We start from the raw sequence: 22,816 nt of genomic DNA on the forward strand, positions 1-22,816 counted from the left end.
AAAAAAAAGTCTCTCTCGGCTCTGCTCTACTCGGACTCATTTGTCTTCCTTGGAAGAATCCGATTGATAACAACACAACAAGAGAGGTTGATTTTTGCGAAAATTGATGAGTTTCAGATGGAGTTTTTGAAGTAGAGAGTCTCAAACATGGAGTTGAATCTCGTTTTGCTTCTCTGTATAGCTTTGATTTTCGTCGTTGATACTACTAAGGTAAGCCCACTCAAATTAGCCCTAATTTGAATTTTGTTTTGGGGGAAATCTCTGAGGTTTATGATTTGTTGAAATTAGGGTAATGGAGATCATCATCATCAGGCACAAGTAGATTCCAATTTGACGGATACTAGTACTAGATTTGTTGGTGGGTCTGTTGTTAACAATGTTACTGTTAATTCCAAGAGTATGATACATGATTCCAAAAACTCGACCAGTGATGATGATACACAGACACTCTTGGGTGATGGATCTAAGATGATTGATGGTGGAGATACTACTACTAGTGGTGGTAAGAGTGAGCAAGCGAAAGTAGCGAGTGATGGAAGTGAAACCACTAAGGAGGAGGAGGAGGAGGCTGTGAGCAACTCTTCAAGGAAGAAACAAGGGTTTCATGGTGAAGAATGTGATCCATCTAATATGTGTACTGATCAGGAACATGAGTTTGTCGCTTGTCTCCGAGTTCCTGGTAACGGTGAGTCCTTTCTTCAATCTCTGTCTCTGTGTGACTATACTTATTGTGTCTTTCACTGACGTCTTTTTGGTTCTCGGGATTGAGCTTCATCTCATTATTGTGCAGATGCGCCTGATCTCTCACTCTTAATCCAAAACAAAGGCAAAAGGGCTTTGCTTGTAACTATAGCTGCTCCGGGTTTTGTCCGGTTAGAGAAGAACAGTGTTCAGCTCCTGCAAAACGAAGACACAAAGGTAATGCCTATATGTTTAGATATCTCTTCCTGTGTGTGTTCTTCATTGTTATTGTTAGGCTCTTTGATTCTGTAGCAGAGTCAAGATCATACGTATATATATCTGAATCCTGAAGGTTGATCAGATATGATTCAATGTTAGTTGACTCGTCTTATATTATGTGGTGCATTTGCTGAGTAGATAGCGCATTTGGTTTTGTTTGCAACAGAAAACCTAGTCAGTAGCAGCATGGTTTTGACATGGAGACTTTATACCCGGAGACTAGATTTTTATAGATTGATTTTGCTATTAGTTTGAGATTGAGATGGTGTTGCTACTTCGTACTGTATATAAAGCTTAAACTTTTGCAGGTGAAAGTTTCTATTAAGAAGGGAGGGTCCAACGATAGCGCCATTGTACTAACATCGAGCAAAGGCCATTGCAGCCTTGAACTAAAGGATTTGGCTGTAGCGCATGAAACAGAAAGCGAGGATACAGTTTCTGTTTCTCGTCCTTCAATCCTCAATATCCGTCCGCGGACACTCATTGTCGTCATCATGATCTCCTTCCTCGTTCTCTCCCTTGTCGTCATCCCAGTGATCATTCATGTTTGCAAGAACAAGTCAGGGGGAAACAACAAATACCAGAGGCTCGATATGGAATTGCCAGTCTCGAACCCAGCGGTGGTGACAAAATCTGATAAAGAAAGTGGTGATGACGGGTGGAACAATAACTGGGGAGATGATTGGGACGATGAAAATGGAGATGGAGACGAAGAACAGCCGAATACTCCCGTGTTGCCGCTGACACCGAGTGTCTCCTCAAGAGGGCTTGCTCCTAGAAGACTCAGTAAAGAAGGTTGGAAAGATTAGTTTCACTCTGATTGCTCTTTGTTTCCAATTCCATTCCACAGAGTTGTTTAACAGAATTGCGTTTTGTTTCTGTCGTTTAAAGATTTTTCCTTATTCTTTTGTAGTATACTAGTAAGTACTAGGTACAGTAGAAACCCAAACGTACCTTTCAGAACTGTTTCTTTTACTCCTTTTCATATGAACAACATGCAAATTGAGTCATTTGAAACTCTGAAATTGATGGCTGAAAAATGTAACCTTACTTACTTTCTGCGAATTCAATCCATCTGTTGATCTGAAGTAGAGATTTCTCTCCTGTTTCGTTATATGAGTGATGAGACTTGTCTTGATGATACCATACTACTGCTGCTACTCTTGATATGGGGGAGAATTAAGACACTTTCTTCTTGATTCCAATCAGTCATCATGTCCAACATCGCCAAAGACGGTGTGAATTCCTCGAGAGAATTTGAGACTTCGTGGTTGGTCAGATATCTCTTGTTGACAATCTTACTGATTCTAAGAGTACTATATATACAAGTATAAAGTATAATAGATCATTCCCATCTGTAATAACTAGTATGTTATGCGTACAGATCAGTTTGTCGCTTGTCTGCGAGTTCCCGTGGGGTCCTCTTGTCTTTGAATATACGAGCTCCTCGTTTCTGGGCTTTAATGGCCTTCATATAACCATGTGCATTTGGGCCTGTAAAGATGACCTCAGCCTTTCAAATTGTCAATTTCATCACTACATGTTCGTTTGTCCATATTACAATGAAGGGTGTTATGTATCTAATTAAATCGACATGAACATATCTTTTAGTGGAAGATTATGTGAAAAGTAGATCTAACAACCTACCTACACATTTATGTTTCGCAATATTTTTGAAACATAACGAAACAATTGAACTGAAACGTTTATATATACTATAGTTTACAAAGACTCGAGAGAGACGGTCAAAACAACCTTCGGGGGAATGTTAACGTCACAACTCACAAGTGACAAGTGAGGCCGCGCCGCCGGATACCACAACGTGGCACGGTTAAACGACGACGTCGCAAGGATCACGTGGCGGGGACCACAAATTCGGCTGGCAGGTGGGCACGTGCGATCATGTGCACAAGAGAGACATCTCTCCTTCGCCTTGTGAACTCGACACGAGTCCTTGTTGTCTCGCTGAAGCCTGAACATGGAACGTTCGATGGGCTCTCTCTCAGCGGTCGTGGGACCTTCAATTATTCGACGGTCAAGATCGAACACCCCCCCTCGAGTTTTGTTTCTCGTCATCTCGCGATAGTGTCGGTCAGTAAATTCCAAACGACTTACATTACATAACCGATCGAATTTTTAAGCCGACCGACACACTTTGATTACCCTACGCGTCCACGTGCATTCTCGTTTCTAAACCCGTCCATGTTTCGTTTCTCGTAATAATATTGTATTGCATTAGTGATTCTCTCGTGGCTTTAATTTAAACTATTTACTAACCAAGTAACCAGTGAGATTAATTTATTACTCGCCGAATTTGCGACAATAATGTCGGTTTATATAACTTTTTGTTGATACATCGGGAAAAAAAATGTCATGTGAGATTTCAATTTCAAGAGAAAAAAATGTCATGTGAAATAGTGATCAAATATTGTTGCCAGCGAGTAATTGAGCTTAAAATTTATATAAACATGCTGCCAATTTTGTCAGAATTAATCTTCACATTAAACCAAAAAAAAAAACTTTAAACCGAGTCTAGAACGTCTGTTGTAGGTGTGTGAAAAGAGATTGTGAGTTCCCATTGTTTTGTAACCTCAATAATCAATTGACCAAAAGAATAAATGGCAAAGGGGGGAAAATAATAGTAAGTGCAGACTTTGCGTTAATAACAACCTAAGTTCCAGTAAGTAATATTTTCTATTCAATAATAGGTCTTACGGGTCTAAGTGTCAGCAGCACACTGGGTCTGAGTGTCTTCCTCTCTACAATTACAAGAAAAGAGTTAAAATAAGATTAAAAAATAGTTGTTCTCCGAAAATTAACAGATGAATTTAAATTACTTACTCGGTCTCAACGAAGTAATCAAAGAATTCAATCAAACTGAAAACCATCAAATCGTCCTTGGTAACTTGCGTGAGCTGGTTAATAAAGCCCCTTACGTAGCTAAGGCTATCCTTACTTACCAAGGAAGTGATCAAATATTGTTGTCAGCGAGTAATTGAGCTTAAAATTTATATAAATATGCTGCCAATTTTATCAGAATTAATCTTCACATTAAACCAAAAAAAAATAATAATAATAATTTATCAGAACCAGCTAGTAATGTAATCATATGAATTATTATTGACAAGATTATCGGTGATCCATGCATGTTATGATCAACTATTATTATTGTTATGTGATTTACAGTACATTTACAGTGCATCAGTGAAAATGATTAGCATGCAAAGAAAGAATCTATCATCTTGCACGTATTTAGCTTTCTAGGTCAACGTAAGATCAAAATTAAATTAACCAACCAGTGTAAATTTACTTAAGATTCTTCGAACACTAAAAGTCAGCCAAATACTCCCATGTTAAAAAATCAAAAGTCAACAAAATACTACATGATCACTAACATCAGTATAATGCATATAGTTAAGTTTATATTGTGTCAATAATTGATAAAAGAGTATTTCTTTTGTATATTCTTATGGGTACTGACCAAAACAATTCATTTTGATTCTTTTAATATAATCTTTGTAGTGCCCACCTTAGATCCTGATTTGATATGTATTTATGCCAAAGCAATTGTGGATGTCTTTATCACAAATACCAAAATGAATTATTTTTCTTTATATATAGATTTTGTCTTGAAAATCACCAATCGTATATCTTATACCCCGTCCATTCCATTCTATTCAATCTCAAAATTATGTGAACATTGACTGTTATGTATAATATAAATAATGACGTTACAAAGTAATTTATGACTTACATTTACAATTTTGTATAACCGATACATTTAATGGCAATAAACAACATATATATATATATATATATATATATTGTTGATAAGAAGATATATAGGCAGTGAATGGTGACTTTCTAATTTGCGGAATTCAAAATTTTTTTTACGAAAAAGCAGTTCAGGTCACCAATCACAAAATAATAGGTTATTTGTGTTTTTCTAAAAAAAAAAAAAATACTGTTGTGGTTTTTTTAATTTACATAGTTAAAGATTCTCATAAATAATTAACTTTTCAAATGTGTTTTTTTTGAAAAATAATAATTTACTTCGTTATTTCTTCACAAATTATGAAACAAAAGATTTATTAAATAAACAAAAAATATAGTCAACTTTTTTTGACAAAAAAAAAATTGATTAAATTATAGCATATATATTAACTAAAATTAACAAATTTAAAAGGAAATTATAGTTTCCATATAAAGTAAATATAAAATAATATTATTTTAAATGTTGCTAAATTTTATAAAAAAATATTACTTCATTATTTTTCACAAATTACAAAATAATCACTTATAATATAGAAAAACAGATCCAAAAAACTTAAGTCAGTTTTAATCAAAATATATTTAAAGTTATGTCATTTAAAATGTATCATATCTATGTTAACTAGACTTAACAGTTTTACAAGTACACTATAGTTTCTTCTATAATAAAATTATTTCTAAAAGATGTATTTCTTCATTATTTAATACACAAAATTTTACATGATTAAAACTTTGGTTTTTAAAGTTCATCAATTATAAATAAAAATGAAAACTATTTCACTAACAATAAAAAATAAATTTACATTTATAATTATATTAATATAATATATTTGTTTATAATGTGTAACTATAATATGTATTATGCACCGCTTATTGTTTTTTCACCAATCAAACATTATTTTGTACCGTTTATTTTGGAATAACTGCATTTGTCCCGCAAATACATTTGTCCCACACGACTTACAGTTAAACCATACCGCATTAGTAAATTTTTTTTCTCGCATTACTAAATCCGCGGTTACCATGCGGACCTATAGTTCTAAAAAATATAGTTAGTATTGTTTTTTATATTATGTTTGTTAGTCTGTTCGAGTGAACTAATGGAGGTCGATGTGGACTGGAAATACTACAGCTATGAGCCTATGAGGAAGCTTCGGATTGAACATTTCAGTACTATGTAGCTTAGTCCTTTTCAGTACTATGTAAACTATGATTCTCGGTAAAAAACTTTAAACCGAGTACCCAGAACGTCCGTTGTAGGTGTGTGAAAAGAGATTGTGAGTTCCCATTGTTTTGTAACTTCAATAATCAATTGACCAAAAGAATAAATGGCAAAGGGGGGAAATAATAGTAAGTGCAGACTTTGCGTTAATAACAACCTAAGTTCCATACAAAAACATAACAAATACTGTAATTATAAAAAGCCGTAACAAAAAGAAGATAGGAATAGGTGGGGAACGAGAAAGATAGTGATATTTGTTTCCGTGATTGGCTCATTGTTCACGTAGTACTAATCTATTCTTATACATATATAATCCACCTTGAAATACGCTCATCAGCGCAACTTGTACTTATATGTGTTTTTCAATTGAATAGTGGATTTTTTTTTACAATGCAATCATAAGAAAATAAAGTATATATTTCTAAACAATACAAGTGAGTGACATTTGAATTATGATACGATACGTAGTCCATGCTTCAATCGCGGAAATCATAACCTCTTTTTTGGATTATTTTTGACATATATACTTGGTGGAAACATGTGATTGTATCTAGCTTTCTTTCAATTTTTTTTCTTTTTCTTTTAAAAGGTGTTAGATATTCGGTAATATGGACAAAATTAGGTATACAACCGGTCTGCTGCGGTATGACACTATCACAGATTTTTAGAATGATCAAGTCATTAAATAAAACCTACAAACCTTTAAAGCCCCTAAATCATTTACAAAAATTTAATCCCATAAGTATATGATTATTAATTATTAGTTATGTGGGAAGTGTAATTCAAATATATATATACACGTCTACATCTATATGAGCATAGTTATACTTACTTTTGTAGTAGTAGTACTTTAAAAAGATTGAAAAAAAAATAACGAACGAGAAATTTCTAGGAATGAGTTCCCCGCAGATCATGGATGGAGAAAAGCTGGAAGATAAAAGCCTTAAAACCTAAGGGACCTGCTGCCATTAAACACTTGGACCCCCATTGTTATTACCAAAACTATAGATATTTATTGCGTTTGGGGCGTTTCAAACGCACGAAACATTTTTAGACAGCTACTTTTAAGTTTTAACTATCCAAATTGAACGCGTCCAAAGCCCTCTACTACAGGACAATCATGTTCGTTAATGTATTGATAAGGTTTACCGATAAAGTTATTGTGCACACAATAAGATACGGGTAGGAAATTAGTTCTGCGCATGAACAATCATTGTAACCCTTTGAAATGTAAAAAAAGCTTTTACGTGGTAGTCAAGATATAAAAAGGGGTAATCCACATGTGGTTTTTCAATATATCGTATGCTACAAAATCTGGTTTATATTTGATTAGTCTATAGACACTTTGCCTAAGCTTGAGAATATTCTGATATGGGTTTGGTTAGGGGAAATGGGCAAAATGTAAGAGAAACAAACATCAAAATCGTAAAGAGATCTTTAGTAGGGACACGTGTCTTTTACTTCGCACGTGTGAAGTCTTGTCGGGCTCTCAAAAGTCCGTCCTCTCTCACCTAAAATTTTATTTTTTTTAGTGTATTGTTGTATCACTTTTTTTTTTTCTCTTTTTCAAATCGCTAAAAGAAATGGTTATTTAGTAAGTAATGTAATTATTTGTCTTCCCCCAATAATTTGATCATTTGGTGTTGCTTGCATGCGGGTTAATATGCCCGTATAGCTGGGGACCTCTTAATTAGTATCGTTTTTCATTACATCGATCTATAAACTATTAATGCATTTGGTGATGGTATATCAAGTGATCTCATCAAGTCGTAAAAAACCATGTTAATTCGGACTAGAGAATCGATATGTGAGTTGGTTTAGAATTCTATTTAAGTATGGTTTTGGTTCAATGCTTAAACCCTAATGATTTACATGGCTTTCGCAAGAAGGAGCGACATCTCGAAAAGGAGGGTCACGATCAGAAGATACCATGCATACTAAAGTAGTTTCTTATAGGTGATCTAGCTTAAACCATTTTCAATCACTTGCTATCTGTTAATCCCATAACAAGTACATGTGTGTGAACACCCAAAATTTCTGCGTGTCTATTATAGAGATTTTTCATTTAAAACAATTGTCTATTAGTTAATTAATTTGAATTTCGCGGTTCAAAACACACATGGGTTCAAAACAGTTGTCTTAACAAGAACTCTTGATATTGTTACATTGGGAACATGTGATACGATTTAGTTTATTAAGCTACTCAGAAGGTCAGAATTTGTAACTTAATAATATATAGTTCATACTGGTTACCGTTATGCTATCACCTAATTCAAATCAGAGAGAAAATATGTGTGTATTATAGTTGGAAATTATGACTTTGTTTATATTCGAAGTGGTCGAAATATAATATTTCCCACTCCGCACCATGACTTTTGATAGCATTCGTGAATGTCAAACCTAATAAAGTAGTAATAAAAGTTATCACTATATGCTATCTAATCTATTTACATACTGGAAATAAATTTAAATTTTATTACTATATATATATATCGTTCAATAAGTTGCTTTTATTGCTTTCACATTCCACCTATTTATCTATTATTTTCAATTGACAAAATTCCACAGTTTATTATTTTTTGTTGTCAAATAAGTATTTTGTTTTCAGCCTATTAAAATGTAAAGATGTGTATTATATTGTTTCAAACGGTAAGCTCAAAACTCTATGAAATGTTTTTTAATATCGATAGTATTACTCTTCTTACCACAAGTTATTGTTCTCATATATCAAGCTATGGTAATTTCAAAGATTAGATGTCATACCTAATAAATTAGAAATGTAACTAGTTAACGACTAATGTTTTTTGTTTTGCATTTTGTATAATTACTAAAACAGCAGTATAGTAAGAACAAAAAAAAAGAAAAAAAGAAAAAAACAGAAGTGACTTCTCCAATTTGACTTGCCTAAATTATTTTTTGACATGTACTAATGTATGCTTTACGTATTATCATGGACAGACAGGTCGTTATTATATGTGTAGTTATGCACATTTCTAATTAAGTTGAAGATACAACTCAGATTGTTTTTTCCCACTGATACAACTCAGAATTGCTGTTTGGCAGCTACAAAACTATCAGACAGACTCACACAAATAGAGTTTGAGTGCAAACTAATATCACTTCAGTTAAAACCTACAGCAAAAGTTAATTGTTTTATCGTTTCTAGATCTAGACATCAATTACTTTGTATATACGACCGATGGATAAACTGTATGGATATCATCCCAGAAGTCAATTTAAGACCCTTTGTTTGTGTATTCAGAATAACCAATTTTGATTGAAATCAAATAGAATAACAAAAAAATTATGTTTTAGACGCACAAAGCAAATCAGTCGACTATTGTAAATAAGTTTTACTCTCTTTAACGTTTTTTTTTTTAAATATACCAGCCTTTAATAATAGTAATCAATAATGATAAAAGAATGCAAACAAATAAAACAATATATCTTGTCATCTGAGGACATTCCCATGGGAACATATTGTTTCTCAAATATACATTAGTCAGGGATTAAATATTGATTACAGCCCCAAAGATATTACAGTACTACTTAATTATATATAGGCAATGGCTTTTTCGTTTTGGGATGTTTGACTGTTGATTGTCGATGGAGTCTCTGAGATGACACCGAGTAAGATCTTGCCACGTACGAAAAGGCACTATAACTTCGTTCGAGTGGTCGTTTGTGTTCTTTTCCCCCATATTACTGTGAAAACTAAAAAGCTCTCCCTATTTATTACTATTACTGTTGTTTGTAAGGATTAAACGTTTTTAATTGGTTGGGAAGTACAAAAGCAAGTGGGACCCGTTACCAAAAATACGATCACCTGAGTGGAACGGTGCCGTGGCCGTGACACAACCGGCGACAACTCGGTCAAACCGGAGAGCTTTTTGCCTCTTTGACCTTCTTCTTCATACGTGTCGTGTCAGTTTACTTTTCCAAACCGCGCAGCGCAGTTAAAAAAATACTACTAGTATATTACTATACTACTAGTTTTTAGACGATAAGAAGAAGATAAAACTTATATTTTCTCTGATTAAAGAAGCTAAAAAGATAAGATTATATATGTACGGTCAAAAGAAGAAGAAAAAAGCAAAACCTGAAGAAATTTCTCATTTATAAAAAAGAAAATGCATTTGCATTATAATAAAATATAAATAAAGAATAAAATGAGAAGATTTGTGAGAGATAGCTTAGGAAAAAGAAGAAGAAGAGAGAGAGAGGGGTAAAGTAGTAAAAAGAATGATTCGGCGGGAGACCGTTGATTGCGGTTGGGCGAATAAAGCCATCTGACAAGGAGGCTTGTCCGTTTTGACTCCCTCCCTTAATTTCTCTTCTTTTGTCCTTTTCTTCTTCTTCTACTACTACTACTTGTAACCACGTACGTATATCCCTACTACTCTTAAATTCAAAATACTACTTTTTATAATACTAATGTTCAATTACAATTTCACTTTGTTTAATAAGTTATATAACACGTTGGTAGTACTTACTAAAAACATACTACAGTAGTAGTTATATAAGGCACACTAATCAATTTAAGTAGTACTGTATATATCAGCTTATAAAGAAAACAAAATAAAGCATTAATGATACATAATTTGATTCTAATCTCACCTTAAGAGTGTTTGTTTGTTTCAACATGGCTTAATTTGAGTTGGATGGAGTTTTCTTTATGTGAATCAAAAGGTGTACTAGTAAGTAGTAACTAGTGGTCATTGATGGAAGAATTAAATAAAGAAAGAGGTGATGGAAACTGAAAATATTAAAAAGAAAAAAAAGGGAAGAAGAGAAGAGTGTTCGGTTGTCGGTTTGTCGGGTTAACCCACTTTGATAGATGGTTAAGCCAGAAGAAAACCAGATGTCAAAGCTGCTCGTCAACGTGTTTTCCCATTGTCATCTTTTACGTTACTCTCTCTCTCTCTCTCTCTCTCTGTTTAGCAATTTTACATCAACATTGCTCAGTCTCTATATCTATGTTTCATCTTAGCCAAAAATTCTACCAAATTACACTATTTTTTTTTTCAAACTTACTAATTTATTTTCATCTAAAATTCACAACTGTTCAAACTTAGTATTTTGAGAACTAAATGAAGCGTCTTAAAGTTATTAAAATGATACTACTGGTATAGGTTTCTATCAAAAAGAGGACCTAGCTTTTTTTTTTTTTTTTTTTTTGTAGTTGATTCCTGTATAACCATATAAACTGTCTACAGTATTTAGCAATGAAGTGTGCAAGGTTCTTCACGATAAGGGGAGTGGGGTAATAAGGAGAATTTACACAAACGCGAACAAAATCAGTTGGGCAAAATCACACCTTTATTCCTCGTCTTCACACTCACCATATAACGCCTCGATAATAATAGTAGTATTAAACTACTACTATTAATCTTATTAATTAATAATTAACCACTAATATATAAAACAAACTAGTTTTAGACAGTAGTATATATGGCCATTACTTTATGTGAATGTAAACACATTCATTTTACCACCTCGCCGCCCCTATATGTGAAAAGAGAGAGAGAGACGTAAAGATTCATGGGAACACTCACATGACTTTGTTCTTTTCATTTTTCTTCTTTTCTTTCTAAAAAAAAAAAATAAATCATTATTTTTCCATAATGTTTTTGTAATTACTCTCTCAGGAGTTCCTTTTTTTATATATAAAAAATAAACCAATTCACGTTACATCTTTAAGAAAAAAAAAAAGAATAATAACTGTTTTTGCAATTAATTTATAATAATTAATGCCGAAGACATAAATTTCCACCTGATTAATTAACTAATTAAATCCTCTTCTTATAAAAACGAAAATCATTGTCTTAAACGTATACATAGGTGATAATGTACATTTCAAAAGTTCGACCAACGAATTAAATAACTACTTAATAATAATCACACTCTGATAATAATAATAAAAAACATAATAATGAATGAAAAGGAAATAATAATAAAAATAATAATAAAAATCATTAAATGAAAGCTAACTGTCAAAAAAATTAGTGTCGCTTGGTACCTTCCTGCTTTCAGAGTGCTACTACTATATATCACACTTGAGCTCGTCCCTTCGTCTTCACAAATCCCTTCTCCCTTCTCCGGCGACTTTTTCTCAGTCTTATTATTTAGCTGATAATCTCGCCGGCATTTCTCTTCTTTAAAAAAGCAAAAGAAAGTGATGGGGTCCGTAGCTGCTGCTCTGTTACTGCTGCTTCTCTGTTTTCCAGTAGCTTTCTCCGGCCATGATTACGGCCAAGCTCTTTCCAAGAGTCTTCTCTTCTTCGAAGCTCAGAGATCTGGTGTTCTTCCTCGTAACCAGAGAGTCACCTGGCGTTCTCACTCCGGTCTCACCGACGGCAAATCAAGCGGCGTACGTCTCTCTTTCTCTCTTCTCTCTATATTTTGTATTCTCTGATAAAGACATTGTCTCCGTTCATCATATCTAAAACCAGACACGTTAACCCTATATATTTCGAGAATCANAAACTCTTTTTTTTTTTTTTTTTTTTGTACAATAGATCTGTTCTTCGTTCAAGACATTGTTATCATGTGTTCGTCCGGTTACCTAAAAAAAATCTTGATGTTTGTATATTATCAGGTGAATCTAGTGGGAGGTTACTACGACGCCGGAGACAATGTGAAATTCGGACTCCCGATGGCGTTCACGGTGACGATGATGGCGTGGAGCGTGATTGAGTACGGGAATCAGTTACGAGCCAACGGCGAGCTTGGGAACTCCATTGACGCCATTAAATGGGGTACTGATTACTTCATCAAAGCCCATCCTGAGCCCAACGTCCTCTACGGCGAGGTACTCTCTCTATATACTATTGCTTATTAGTATTAAATATTAATTATTATTACAAAATTGATATTGATTTTTTACGTGATAATTTATATTTGGATTTTTTTGTTAGGTTGGAGATGGCAACACCGACCATTACTGTTGGCAGAGACCGGAAGAAATGACGACGGACCGTAAAGCATACAGGATAGATCCGAGTAATCCCGGGTCGGATCTCGCCGGAGAAACAGCAGCCGCCATGGCCGCTGCATCAATTGTCTTCCGCCGCTCTAACCCTGTTTACTCTAGGCTCCTACTCACCCACGCCTATCAGGTAACTCGGCGCATTTTTTTTACTCTTTAATAAGCGCACGTTAGCATAATTAAATTACTTGACAGGCAGTTACGTTAAAGAAGTTGCTGCAGAAGCAGAACACATTAATATTTATTGCACTGCAGCAGAATAGAAAGAAACTAGAAAAATTAAAAAATGTCATTTTCCGCGCACGTTAGGCGTTATTTCGAGTAGTATGTATAGTAATTTGATAATGACAAATCTGAAAATTAAGTTTAACCGAAATTGTATTCTTTGTTTTTATTCTGACTGCAACCCCAAAACAAACAAAAAAAAAATGCTTTGAAATAGAAATATCCTCTGAGATTTTGCTTTAAATTACATTAGTCACCCAGGAGTTTGTTTAGCTTAGCTAGTGTGACACACTGTATTAAAACTCTTTTTAAATATTATACTAGTAGAATTTAAATTTAAATTATAGACGGCGTCGTGTCGTCTATCCCGTAAGTGGACCCCTGTAAAAAAGATGGATTCTTTGTAGAGGGTGGAAAAGAACGACGTCGTTCTCCGTCCATCACGGGTTTTTTGTGTTGTCTGTGTGACCTTGTTTTACAGATCTTGTAATTGATTTCAGCCGTTGATCTTAAATATTTCCATTTTCTCATTTTTTTTTGTTTTTTTTTTTAAAACTACGCACGTGCCTTGGGCTGTCGGTGCCCCATACTTGTAACAACTTTCCCAAAATTAACCTCTCTTCTAGATCAATACCACGAATCTACCACTACAAAACTAACCTTGTCTCCAGTGTTTTATAACGGATTTGCCACCCTAATTCCTTTGTTTATTTTTTGTATTGGGTTACAGTTGTTTGATTTCGCCGACAAATACAGAGGCAAATACGACAGCAGTATCACCATTGCCCAAAAATACTACCGATCCGTCAGTGGTTACAATGTAAGATCCGATAGATTTTGTAATCTGAGATTTGATAATTTAAGTTGCTTTAACAAATTTGTCTGATGTCTGAATTTGTTTCTCAACGATCAGGACGAGTTATTGTGGGCAGCTGCGTGGCTATACCAGGCTTCTAACAATCAGTTCTACTTGGACTACCTCGGTCGCAACGGTGACGCCATGGGTGGAACCGGTTGGTCCATGACTGAGTTCGGTTGGGACGTTAAGTACGCTGGTGTTCAAACCCTTGTTGCCAAGGTTAGTTAGCACAACAACCCAAAATTTTGTAGTTTAACCGGTTTGAAGACAATTTTTTGGTTTGATTCTAAACCGGGTTTTATCTTCTTTTTTTGGGACAGTTTTTGATGCAAGGCAAAGCAGGACGTCACGCGCCTGTGTTCAGGAGGTTTAAGGACAAAGCTGATTTCTTTATGTGTTCGTTGTTGGGTAAAGGCTCCAGGAACATTCAGAAGACTCCAGGTGGTTTGATTTTCAGACAACGTTGGAACAATATGCAGTTTGTCACAAGTGCTTCCTTCTTGACCACGGTTTACTCTGATTACCTTACTTCTTCTCGAAGCAACTTGAGATGTTCCGCTGGAATCGTCGCTCCTTCCCAGCTTCTTTCGTTTGCTAAATCCCAGGTTGATTATATTCTTGGAGATAACCCAAGAGCAACCAGCTACATGGTTGGCTATGGTAACAATTTCCCTCAGAGAGTTCACCACAGAGGCTCCTCCATTGTCTCTGTCAAGGTCGACCACACATTTGTCACATGCCGAGGTGGATATGCCACCTGGTTCAGCCGTAAAGGCAGTGATCCGAACCTTCTCACTGGTGCTATTGTCGGCGGTCCTGATGCTTACGACAATTTCGCTGACAGGAGAGATAACTATGAGCAGACTGAGCCTGCTACTTACAACAATGCACCACTCCTTGGTGTTCTTGCTCGTCTCAGCAGTGGTCATTCCGGTTATAGCCAGTTTCTTCCAGGTTTGTGTCTGAAATTGCAATGTCCCTGAGATTGAAGTTTGGAAATCAAAAGTAGTTTGCTTAATTTATTTTTGGTTGCGTCCCTGCAGCGGTTCCTGCTCCTGTTGTCCGAAGACCAATGCCTATTCGTAAACCAAGAGTGACTACTCCAGTCCGAGGTATGCTTCTTTCTTTTGGCTACATGTGAGTCTATGAGTGTCTATTTGAACAGCGGCTTGACTCTGTTGTTTACTTGTTGTACAGCTTCTGGTCCAGTGGCTATAGTTCAGAAGGTAACTGGTTCATGTGTCTCAAAGGGAAGGACTTACTACAGATACTCAACAACTGTGATTAACAAATCTTCTAGACCTCTGAAAAGTCTCAACCTTTCGATCAAGAATCTCCATGGACCAATCTGGGGGCTCTCGAGATCAGGCAATTCGTTCGGTCTACCCGCTTGGATGCACTCATTGCCATCCGGGAAATCCTTAGAGTTCGTCTACATTCACTCAACATCACCGGCCAATGTCGCAGTATCAAGCTACACTTTGGCTTGACCAAACTACAACTACACTCAAAGGAATCAGTGTGTATAGGTCGTGAGAAGAAGGAAGAAAGTCTTTGGTTTTCCCTCTGGTTTCGTCTTTTATCTTCATTTTTACTTTTGGGTTTCTCTGGGTGAATATAGAAGGGTTGAAAGAAGGGGTTGAAGAAAGGTGTGAAGAGACATGTGAAGACTCTTCAAAAAATTAAAGAAGAGTGAAAGTGCTCATCCTCTTTCTCCTCCAAGTTCAATGCTTTCAAAATTCATATATAAATATTTATTTATATATATATATATAGTGAAGAGAGAGAGTGAGGAAGATTAGAGAGAGACAGAGAGATAGTGTTTGTGAGATCTTCCTTCTCTTATAAAAGGGGTCTTGTGAGATATTGCAAGGATTGTTTTTTCAATTCCTTGTAGCTCAAAAAACATGTCTGTGTCTTTGTCCTTTTGTGTTTATCTTTTTTTGGTGGGTCTATGGCAGTTGTAAAACTCAACAACAGTCTTTAATGAAATGTGATTTGGTGGCAATCAACTTATGTTAGGTATTTATTTGTCTTCTACACATACATACATACAAATGACTGTGAAAGTTAGTGATATATACCAACAACTCTGAACCTTTCCTCAATTAAAATGTATATACAAATATCTTATGACATGATTTATTCGTCTTCTAAAGGTTGTTAAACTTTGACACATATCAGCAAATTTGACTTAAGAAATTGATCATCACTTGTAACGTTTTTCCCCAAGTTGTTTATATTTTCCTACAAGGTCGTTAACTACTAATTAAGTAGTTAATTACACCAAATCTATTTACCAATGAGTCGAGGATATACTCTGTAAATGTAATTATAAGAAACTTGAAAATTAGATATATACATATACACACTAAGAACTTTATTCACACAATGTATTCAGACTGAGAGGTGCTCTTGTTGGTGCTCTTCTTGGTGCTCTTGTCGGTGCTCTTGTCGGTGCTCTTGTCCTTTGACAATGGTTATGGTGTCTTCTTCTGGATGGCTAGTGGCTGGTGGCTGGATGGCTGGAGCAGAGCTGACTTGTAGGACTTGAAGCATGTAAAAAGATGAATTAGAATTATAAAATAAGATTAGTTAAAATAAGATTGAAGAACAGTTGTTCTCAGAAAATTAACAGATGAATGAATTTGAATTATTTACTCGGTCTCAGTCTCAACGAAGTAATCAAAAAACGCAATCAAGCTGAAAACCAGTTCAACGTTGAAATCGTCTTTAGGTCGCATTTGAAGAAGATAAATCAAAATTTTGATGTTAAATTGTTAGTGACTTGGTGGACCTAATGTATCACCTTTTTAGAAATATTAAATTCACTCTCGCTGCAAAACTAGAAAAGATGAGCAATCGATCGTACAAATTTGGTCCGACGAAATGTTCACAAACACCAAACATCTTGAAGTTTCCTTCTTACCTAGATTGTGAAAATATGATTCTCTTTGTTAGTCATGATCTTTGGATTCGAAATCAGCAATGGATTTTGAATCCAAAGATCAGAGATATGACCAAATCGATTCCAAATCAATATAAAACAAAATTGAATAATCGATTAATATAAACCCATATCCATCAACAACAAAAAGAATTACAAAAACGCATATGCAAAAACGATTTAGGAATTTTGAGAAATTGTTTATTTCATTGATTCTCTCGCTAATGGGAGAAAAGGTTACATATAGTGTTTTGCTAAACCGGCGAAACACAATTAAATAGCTAAACCAAATGATTAAACCGAAATTGAAATACAATTAAATAGCTAAACCGAGTGATTAAACTGAAATAGTTAAACCGAGTGATTAAATACGATTACAGTCAAAGTTCGTAAACTCAACCGGCGTTGACATCGTCGCTCTTCCTTCGCCGAACATTTCTGGTTTAGTGGACCCGAAAGACCACGTGGTGACCAAGATAGGAGTCATTAGAGCATTATTAGTCATCGATACTCTTAAAGATACTCATAATTAAAAATAGAATAATAATCAAAAAGCAAACAAAAAAGTGAGAAGCGATTCTCTAGGAAGTATTTTAAGAATCGTTCCTCTTACATAAGCCAATGTATGATTGGTCAATTTTCTTTTTACACATTTATGATTTAAATATATAATAATATTTAATTAAAATAATTAAAATATATTATTTTGAGTAACGATGAGCGTTACTGCCAGTATTGATGGTCTTATGGCATTATGCGTGAAGCCGTTCCAGCCCTCCGATCAAAGATCGCTGCCATGCATCAAAAGCCAACGGCAATGATATCGACTTGCTCGGCACAGATGCGTTATGTCTCGGAGCGGAACTAAACATGTTGACTTATGTGTTTATCGCTTCCAACGCGCGTTATCTCGGTGTTTCCATATATTATCCAACTTTGGACAAAGATATCAAAGAAGACCTCTCTTTTCTACAATGTGTTGTAGTAGATCATCACTTATAACGTTTTTCCCCAAGTTGTTTATATTTTCTTCAATGTTGTAAGTAGTTAGTTACACCGAATCTATCTATTTACCAATGAGTCGAGGATATATCAGTAAATGTAATTATAAATAACTTGAAAATTATATACATTGTGGCTTATACACACAGATACAATGGAAATACAAATACACAAAACATGAGGAGAATGTTAACTACAAAATAAGACATGCATATTTCTTTGCTTACAAGCAAGCAAAAAAAAAAGAAAAGAAAAAAGACTAAGCCTGAGAATTGTCCAACAACTTCCTTTCTTCACACTCTGGCTGCGGAACAGAGTATAGAAGCTTCACTTCTTTGCCTTGTTATACATTTCATCGATCTCTTTCTGCGTAGAGAAGAACAGCTAGAGTAAGCGGTTTTTAGGTTAAGATACATAATTCGATTATGCAGACACCAAAACATCATCAAGCCAAAGAGGTAATTTAAGGTTGTAACTATGTAGCCTTGAATGTGCTGTAATGTGAAAATAAAGGGATGAGACTTTGAATTTACCTGATAGTACTTGAGAAGCTGAGGCCTTTTCTTCTTGTAAGAAGGTGTGATGAGATCTCTTTCCATGTCAAATGGGACTGTGTCCAGATGAACACCTTTGATCAGCTCAAATCCCTTCAGCTGTAAGGCAAAATACCCAAAATTTTATTAGTTAAAAAACAAACAAGTATTAAGAAGATTAATGAACAACTATTATATTTTAACCTTCTTGTCTTTGGCTACTCTGTTGAATTCTCCAAGTATAAACTCTTTAGTCTTTGGGTTTTGACAGATAGACTCAAAATCTCCTGAAACATTGTGTTCTTTAGCCCAATGTTCGATCTGTATCTGGCTTGGACATACCACAGCCACTAAGTAAGACTCATAGCTGTTTCCATATACCCATATCTGCACAATGTTCATTAGTTAGTTAAAAATTCTTATTTAACGGTATATTATAGTTATCTTCTCAACTAATACCGATTCAATGGCGGCTACGTGGCTATAAATGTTCTCCAGGTTCTCAACCGCAACGTATTCTCCTTGTGAGAGTTTAAAGATGTTCTTCTTACGGTCGATGATTTTCAAGGCTCCATCTGGTTGCCACTCACCAACATCACCAGTGTGAAGCCATCCATCAATGAGGACTTCTTGAGTGAGATCTTCACGTTTGTAATATCCTGAGAACAATGTCTTTCCTCTGATGCAAACCTCTCCACGCGGCTTGCTTGCAAGAGCGTCGTAACCCATCTCTGGAACTGACTCGAGCCTTATGTCAACGTTTGGAACGGGTGGACCAACCGTTCCAAGCATTGCAAGCTCATTTGGAATTGACACAAATGTCCCACCACAACTCTCTGTTAGACCGTATCCTTGCAAAACATGAGCACATGCGACAACTCGAAGGAAAGATTCAATGTGAGCTGCAAGAGGAGCTGCTCCTGAGAGGATCAGACGCACGTTTCCTCCCAATCCTTCTTTAACCTAAAACAGTTTTGTTCAATCGTTCAAGATTTGGTTTAGTTCTAACAATCCAAAGGTTCAGGATCCAGAGAGTGTAGAGTTTAATGTCACCTTTTTAAATACAACTTTGTCAGCAAGAGGAGATGCTTGTGTATGAGTCTTTCCTTTCTCCATGTTTTTTTGTTTGCTGTTCAAGTTACCAAAAAGGTTTTAGAAACAGAGATTAAAATTTTCTAAAACTGTGGATTCTGATCTAAATATGATACACTTACTGGTTAAATGCAAAGTTGAATAATGTCTTCTTTATGAGTCCACCATCAGAAAGTTTCTGCTGAAGACCTGAAAATTAATATAAACAGTTGAGAAGAATTCATTCAAAATATATTTTTAACTAGTCTTGCAAAGTATTCACCGTTGTATATTCTCTCTAGCACGCGAGGAACAGCGCAGAAAACAGTCGGTTTTAATGCAGCAATGTCTTCTATCAATATCTTCACATCCTGATGAAGAAACAGATTATGAATTATTAGCCTCTTATGAACAGATTCTATAGACAAAACAAACAGATCCTGATGTAACTTACCCCTCGCCAGAATCCGATAGAGGCTGCTTCATAAATAAACAGCTCCTCAATCACACGATCGAAGATATGAGCCAGAGGTAGATATGATAGGTAAACATCTTTACTGGTTAACTGTAACATTTTCCACAATAGAAACAAGAAATTTATTAGTATAATGATGTATTCTTGGAGTAGTGTGATGATGTAAACAAGAATAAGTTACCTCTTCATTGATAGTTTTAAGCAATTTTCTAACACCTTCAAGGAGATGAATAATGCTCTCATTTGTAAGCAAGACTCCTTTAGGATCACCAGTTGTTCCACTTGTATACATGATGGTGCAAACATCGTTTCTTTTCTTCTCTGGTAATTCATATTCTTTACCCTCACCCTACATTTATATGTTCAGGATTTAAATTGTTATATATGATGTTACTTATAGTAGAATACAAATATGATTCTCTTACTAGCTTCAAGAATTGGTCCCATGAGTATATTGTTAATCCAAGTCTCTCAGCTTCTGCTCTTTGCTCACTTGTAACCTCACCAAAGCTCACAATATCTGTTGCAAGAAGAAAAATAAAACAGAACTTGTTTCATTCACTGGACATTTTTATTAATTACAATCAAACAAAAGAATAATAGCTTACTTACTCTTCAAATATTTAGTTGAATTTGGAGCTGTCTTTAATAACTGAAACATAAAAAGAACGTTGATTTAGTGGTTAGAAAGCCCATATATTTGCAGTAAGAGGCAAAGTAATATAAGTCAGTCCACTCAACGTCAAGTTAGTCTTGAATTGAAACATAACATTAAGCTAATGATCAAGAACAATTTCACATATAATTACAAATTGCATAACATTTGTCTCTGATAAGATTTACCTCAGAGATCTTTTTCTCCTCAGAAAAAGCAAGTGAGACCTCAGCATGACAAATGATGAACTCTATTGCTCCAGCACCTATTAAATGCATCATCAATCCAAACTATTATACATACATGACTTCAATTATATCTGAAAATAAATAATCCATAGAAAAGACAAATGTTACATTACACACCTAGAGTGTCATATAAAGGTACACAGTAGAGTCCATGAGCATTGCAAGCCTGAAATAAATAAATAAATAAAAGATGAAAATTCGAGAAATACTTTAAATGATTAAAAGTAGTGAACGTGGAAAAGGTGGTATATATAATTCATCACCAATACCATATACTATAATTTATGGTAATCAAAATATGATGTTGACGCTCATATTACCTCCATGCTTATGATCCATTCAGGACTGTTGGCACCATAAATACCGCACTTTTCTCCCTGCTCCACCAATCATTTAATTGTAATTAATATACATACTGTTGAAAATCTTAGATGAAATTTCACTATCTTTGGTGCTAAATCAAAAACAATAATGTGTTTAGAACACTAATTACTTTTCCAACTCCAATAGTTCTGATAGAGTTTCCAAGCTTGATCACTACATCATATACTTCTTTGTAGGTTTGCCATACATATTTCCCAGCCTGTACTCAATAAAAAAAAACAAACAAATTGTGTTACTAATTAATTTCTGGTTAAGTTGGATAATAATAATAATTAAGTTGCTGATTACTTACTTTTCCATCAACGATTTCTCTACGACCAAGCATAGGATTATTTGGAGACTTCTCCACAGACAGACTGTATAATATTCAAAACATATAGCATTCACATAAGAGGTTACACAATCAATAATGTCCTTTTGTTATTAATAGCCATGAACAGAGAGGCACGGAATAAAGCAACAGTTCTTGGATAAGTTCTCAGATCTTAGATGCAATGAAATCATTTCAAGACAATTGCATTCATTGATGGTTGCTCTCGGATCTTCATATGAAAGTCAAGTAAAAAAATAATCATAGTCGCCGTTGCAATAATTTGACTATTCTAAAACAAAAACGAACAAAATATCAAATGTTGAATTGTTGAACTTTCACATATTTTTGTTCATTTACAAAAATCAAGCAAATTAAAACCTCCCCAAACGCAAAGTACTCTTTCCTCCATATTTTTTCAGCAATATGAAAAGCTTGGAACCCACGAAAAGACAGCCTAGAAACAACGTTTACAAAAAAAAAAAAAGAAACAAACACACAAAAAAAATCACTATTCATTAGTGAATTATAATCCAATAAACTCCATTAATCAGAAAAAATAAAATTTATGAATAAAAATTAGTGAAGATATAGTTTGATATAGTTTCTCTCTTAATTAATTTGTAAGACGATCGAGAACAAAAAGTAAGAGATATATATCTAACCGGAAAATATCCCATGCACTGACGAGATCATCGGCCGGTTCAGGAAAACCATCTTTAGCGTAGATACTCCGGTAAACCGGACCGACAGATGGAGTTCCTCCATCAACACCTTCCTTTCCCTTCTCAACCTCTATGATGTATCGACTCGTCGCCATTACTTTTGCGTATCTGTGTCTTTTATGTGTTTTGATCGTTCGTTGATTTTTAAAGGTGCAGAGCAACTAGAGATACAAATTTAAAAATGGCGTGTGAATGTTATAAAGAGGAAAACCAAAAATGATTTGATAGACACGAGGGTTGCTGACCAGTCCTCCATATTGGGGTGATAGTATATTTATAAGTAATTTATATCTTGTTTTACTTTTTCCCTTCAATAAAAAGCTTATAGTATTATTATTATTAGATTTTTTTATCTATTTATATTTTAATCAATTGACAGAACCAATATAGTTGGACCAACCAAAAAGAAGAAATATAATAAATTCTTTAAAACAGTTTAGT

The 22,816-nt window shown here is 34.7% G+C and overlaps 3 protein-coding genes across 3 annotated transcripts; 2 read left to right on the forward strand and 1 right to left on the reverse strand.

Annotated features, from left to right (window-relative positions):
• On the forward strand, positions 1-2,005 carry LOC104714804. The gene is made up of 4 exons (XM_010432271.2): positions 1-210; positions 289-685; positions 791-918; positions 1,269-2,005. Exons 1-4 carry the CDS (start codon positions 148-150, stop codon positions 1,767-1,769), a joined length of 1,089 nt encoding a protein of 362 aa, XP_010430573.1. The 5' UTR covers positions 1-147; the 3' UTR covers positions 1,770-2,005.
• LOC104714805 (endoglucanase 6-like) lies at positions 12,020-16,046 on the forward strand. Its single transcript, XM_010432272.1, has 8 exons — positions 12,020-12,323; positions 12,552-12,764; positions 12,871-13,071; positions 13,897-13,986; positions 14,080-14,244; positions 14,346-14,979; positions 15,069-15,137; positions 15,223-16,046. Exons 1-8 carry the CDS (start codon positions 12,132-12,134, stop codon positions 15,513-15,515), a joined length of 1,857 nt encoding a protein of 618 aa, XP_010430574.1. The 5' UTR covers positions 12,020-12,131; the 3' UTR covers positions 15,516-16,046.
• Positions 18,063-22,627, reverse strand: LOC104714806 (long chain acyl-CoA synthetase 3). The gene is made up of 17 exons (XM_010432273.2): positions 22,316-22,627; positions 21,633-21,696; positions 21,450-21,539; positions 21,277-21,333; positions 21,074-21,122; positions 20,897-20,973; positions 20,666-20,705; positions 20,479-20,573; positions 20,235-20,402; positions 20,033-20,143; positions 19,862-19,949; positions 19,722-19,788; positions 19,561-19,636; positions 18,967-19,470; positions 18,712-18,894; positions 18,508-18,627; positions 18,063-18,340 (listed from the first exon to the last, which is right to left on the reverse strand). Exons 1-17 carry the CDS (start codon positions 22,468-22,470, stop codon positions 18,302-18,304), a joined length of 1,983 nt encoding a protein of 660 aa, XP_010430575.1. The 5' UTR covers positions 22,471-22,627; the 3' UTR covers positions 18,063-18,301.

This window comes from Camelina sativa, chromosome 9 (assembly GCF_000633955.1).
Source record: "Camelina sativa cultivar DH55 chromosome 9, Cs, whole genome shotgun sequence".
Taxonomy (NCBI): domain Eukaryota; kingdom Viridiplantae; phylum Streptophyta; class Magnoliopsida; order Brassicales; family Brassicaceae; genus Camelina; species Camelina sativa.

What these genes read in the sequence shown, in the direction of transcription:
- LOC104714804 (XM_010432271.2), top strand. Translation starts at nt 148, where the DNA reads ATGGAGTTGAATCTCGTTTTGCTTCTCTGTATAGCTTTGATTTTCGTC. An exon ending in TCGTCGTTGATACTACTAAG is followed by an intron (nt 211 to 288) that starts GTAAGCCCACTC and finishes TGTTGAAATTAG; the next exon opens with GGTAATGGAGATCATCATCA. An exon ending in TGCAAAACGAAGACACAAAG is followed by an intron (nt 919 to 1,268) that starts GTAATGCCTATA and finishes AAACTTTTGCAG; the next exon opens with GTGAAAGTTTCTATTAAGAA.
- LOC104714805 (XM_010432272.1), top strand. Translation starts at nt 12,132, where the DNA reads ATGGGGTCCGTAGCTGCTGCTCTGTTACTGCTGCTTCTCTGTTTTCCA. An exon ending in TACTCACCCACGCCTATCAG is followed by an intron (nt 13,072 to 13,896) that starts GTAACTCGGCGC and finishes ATTGGGTTACAG; the next exon opens with TTGTTTGATTTCGCCGACAA. An exon ending in TTATAGCCAGTTTCTTCCAG is followed by an intron (nt 14,980 to 15,068) that starts GTTTGTGTCTGA and finishes GCGTCCCTGCAG; the next exon opens with CGGTTCCTGCTCCTGTTGTC.
- LOC104714806 (XM_010432273.2), bottom strand. Translation starts at nt 22,470, where the DNA reads ATGGCGACGAGTCGATACATCATAGAGGTTGAGAAGGGAAAGGAAGGT. An exon ending in AATGGATCATAAGCATGGAG is followed by an intron (nt 21,123 to 21,276) that starts GTAATATGAGCG and finishes TATTTATTTCAG; the next exon opens with GCTTGCAATGCTCATGGACT. An exon ending in TTAAAACTATCAATGAAGAG is followed by an intron (nt 20,144 to 20,234) that starts GTAACTTATTCT and finishes AAAATGTTACAG; the next exon opens with TTAACCAGTAAAGATGTTTA.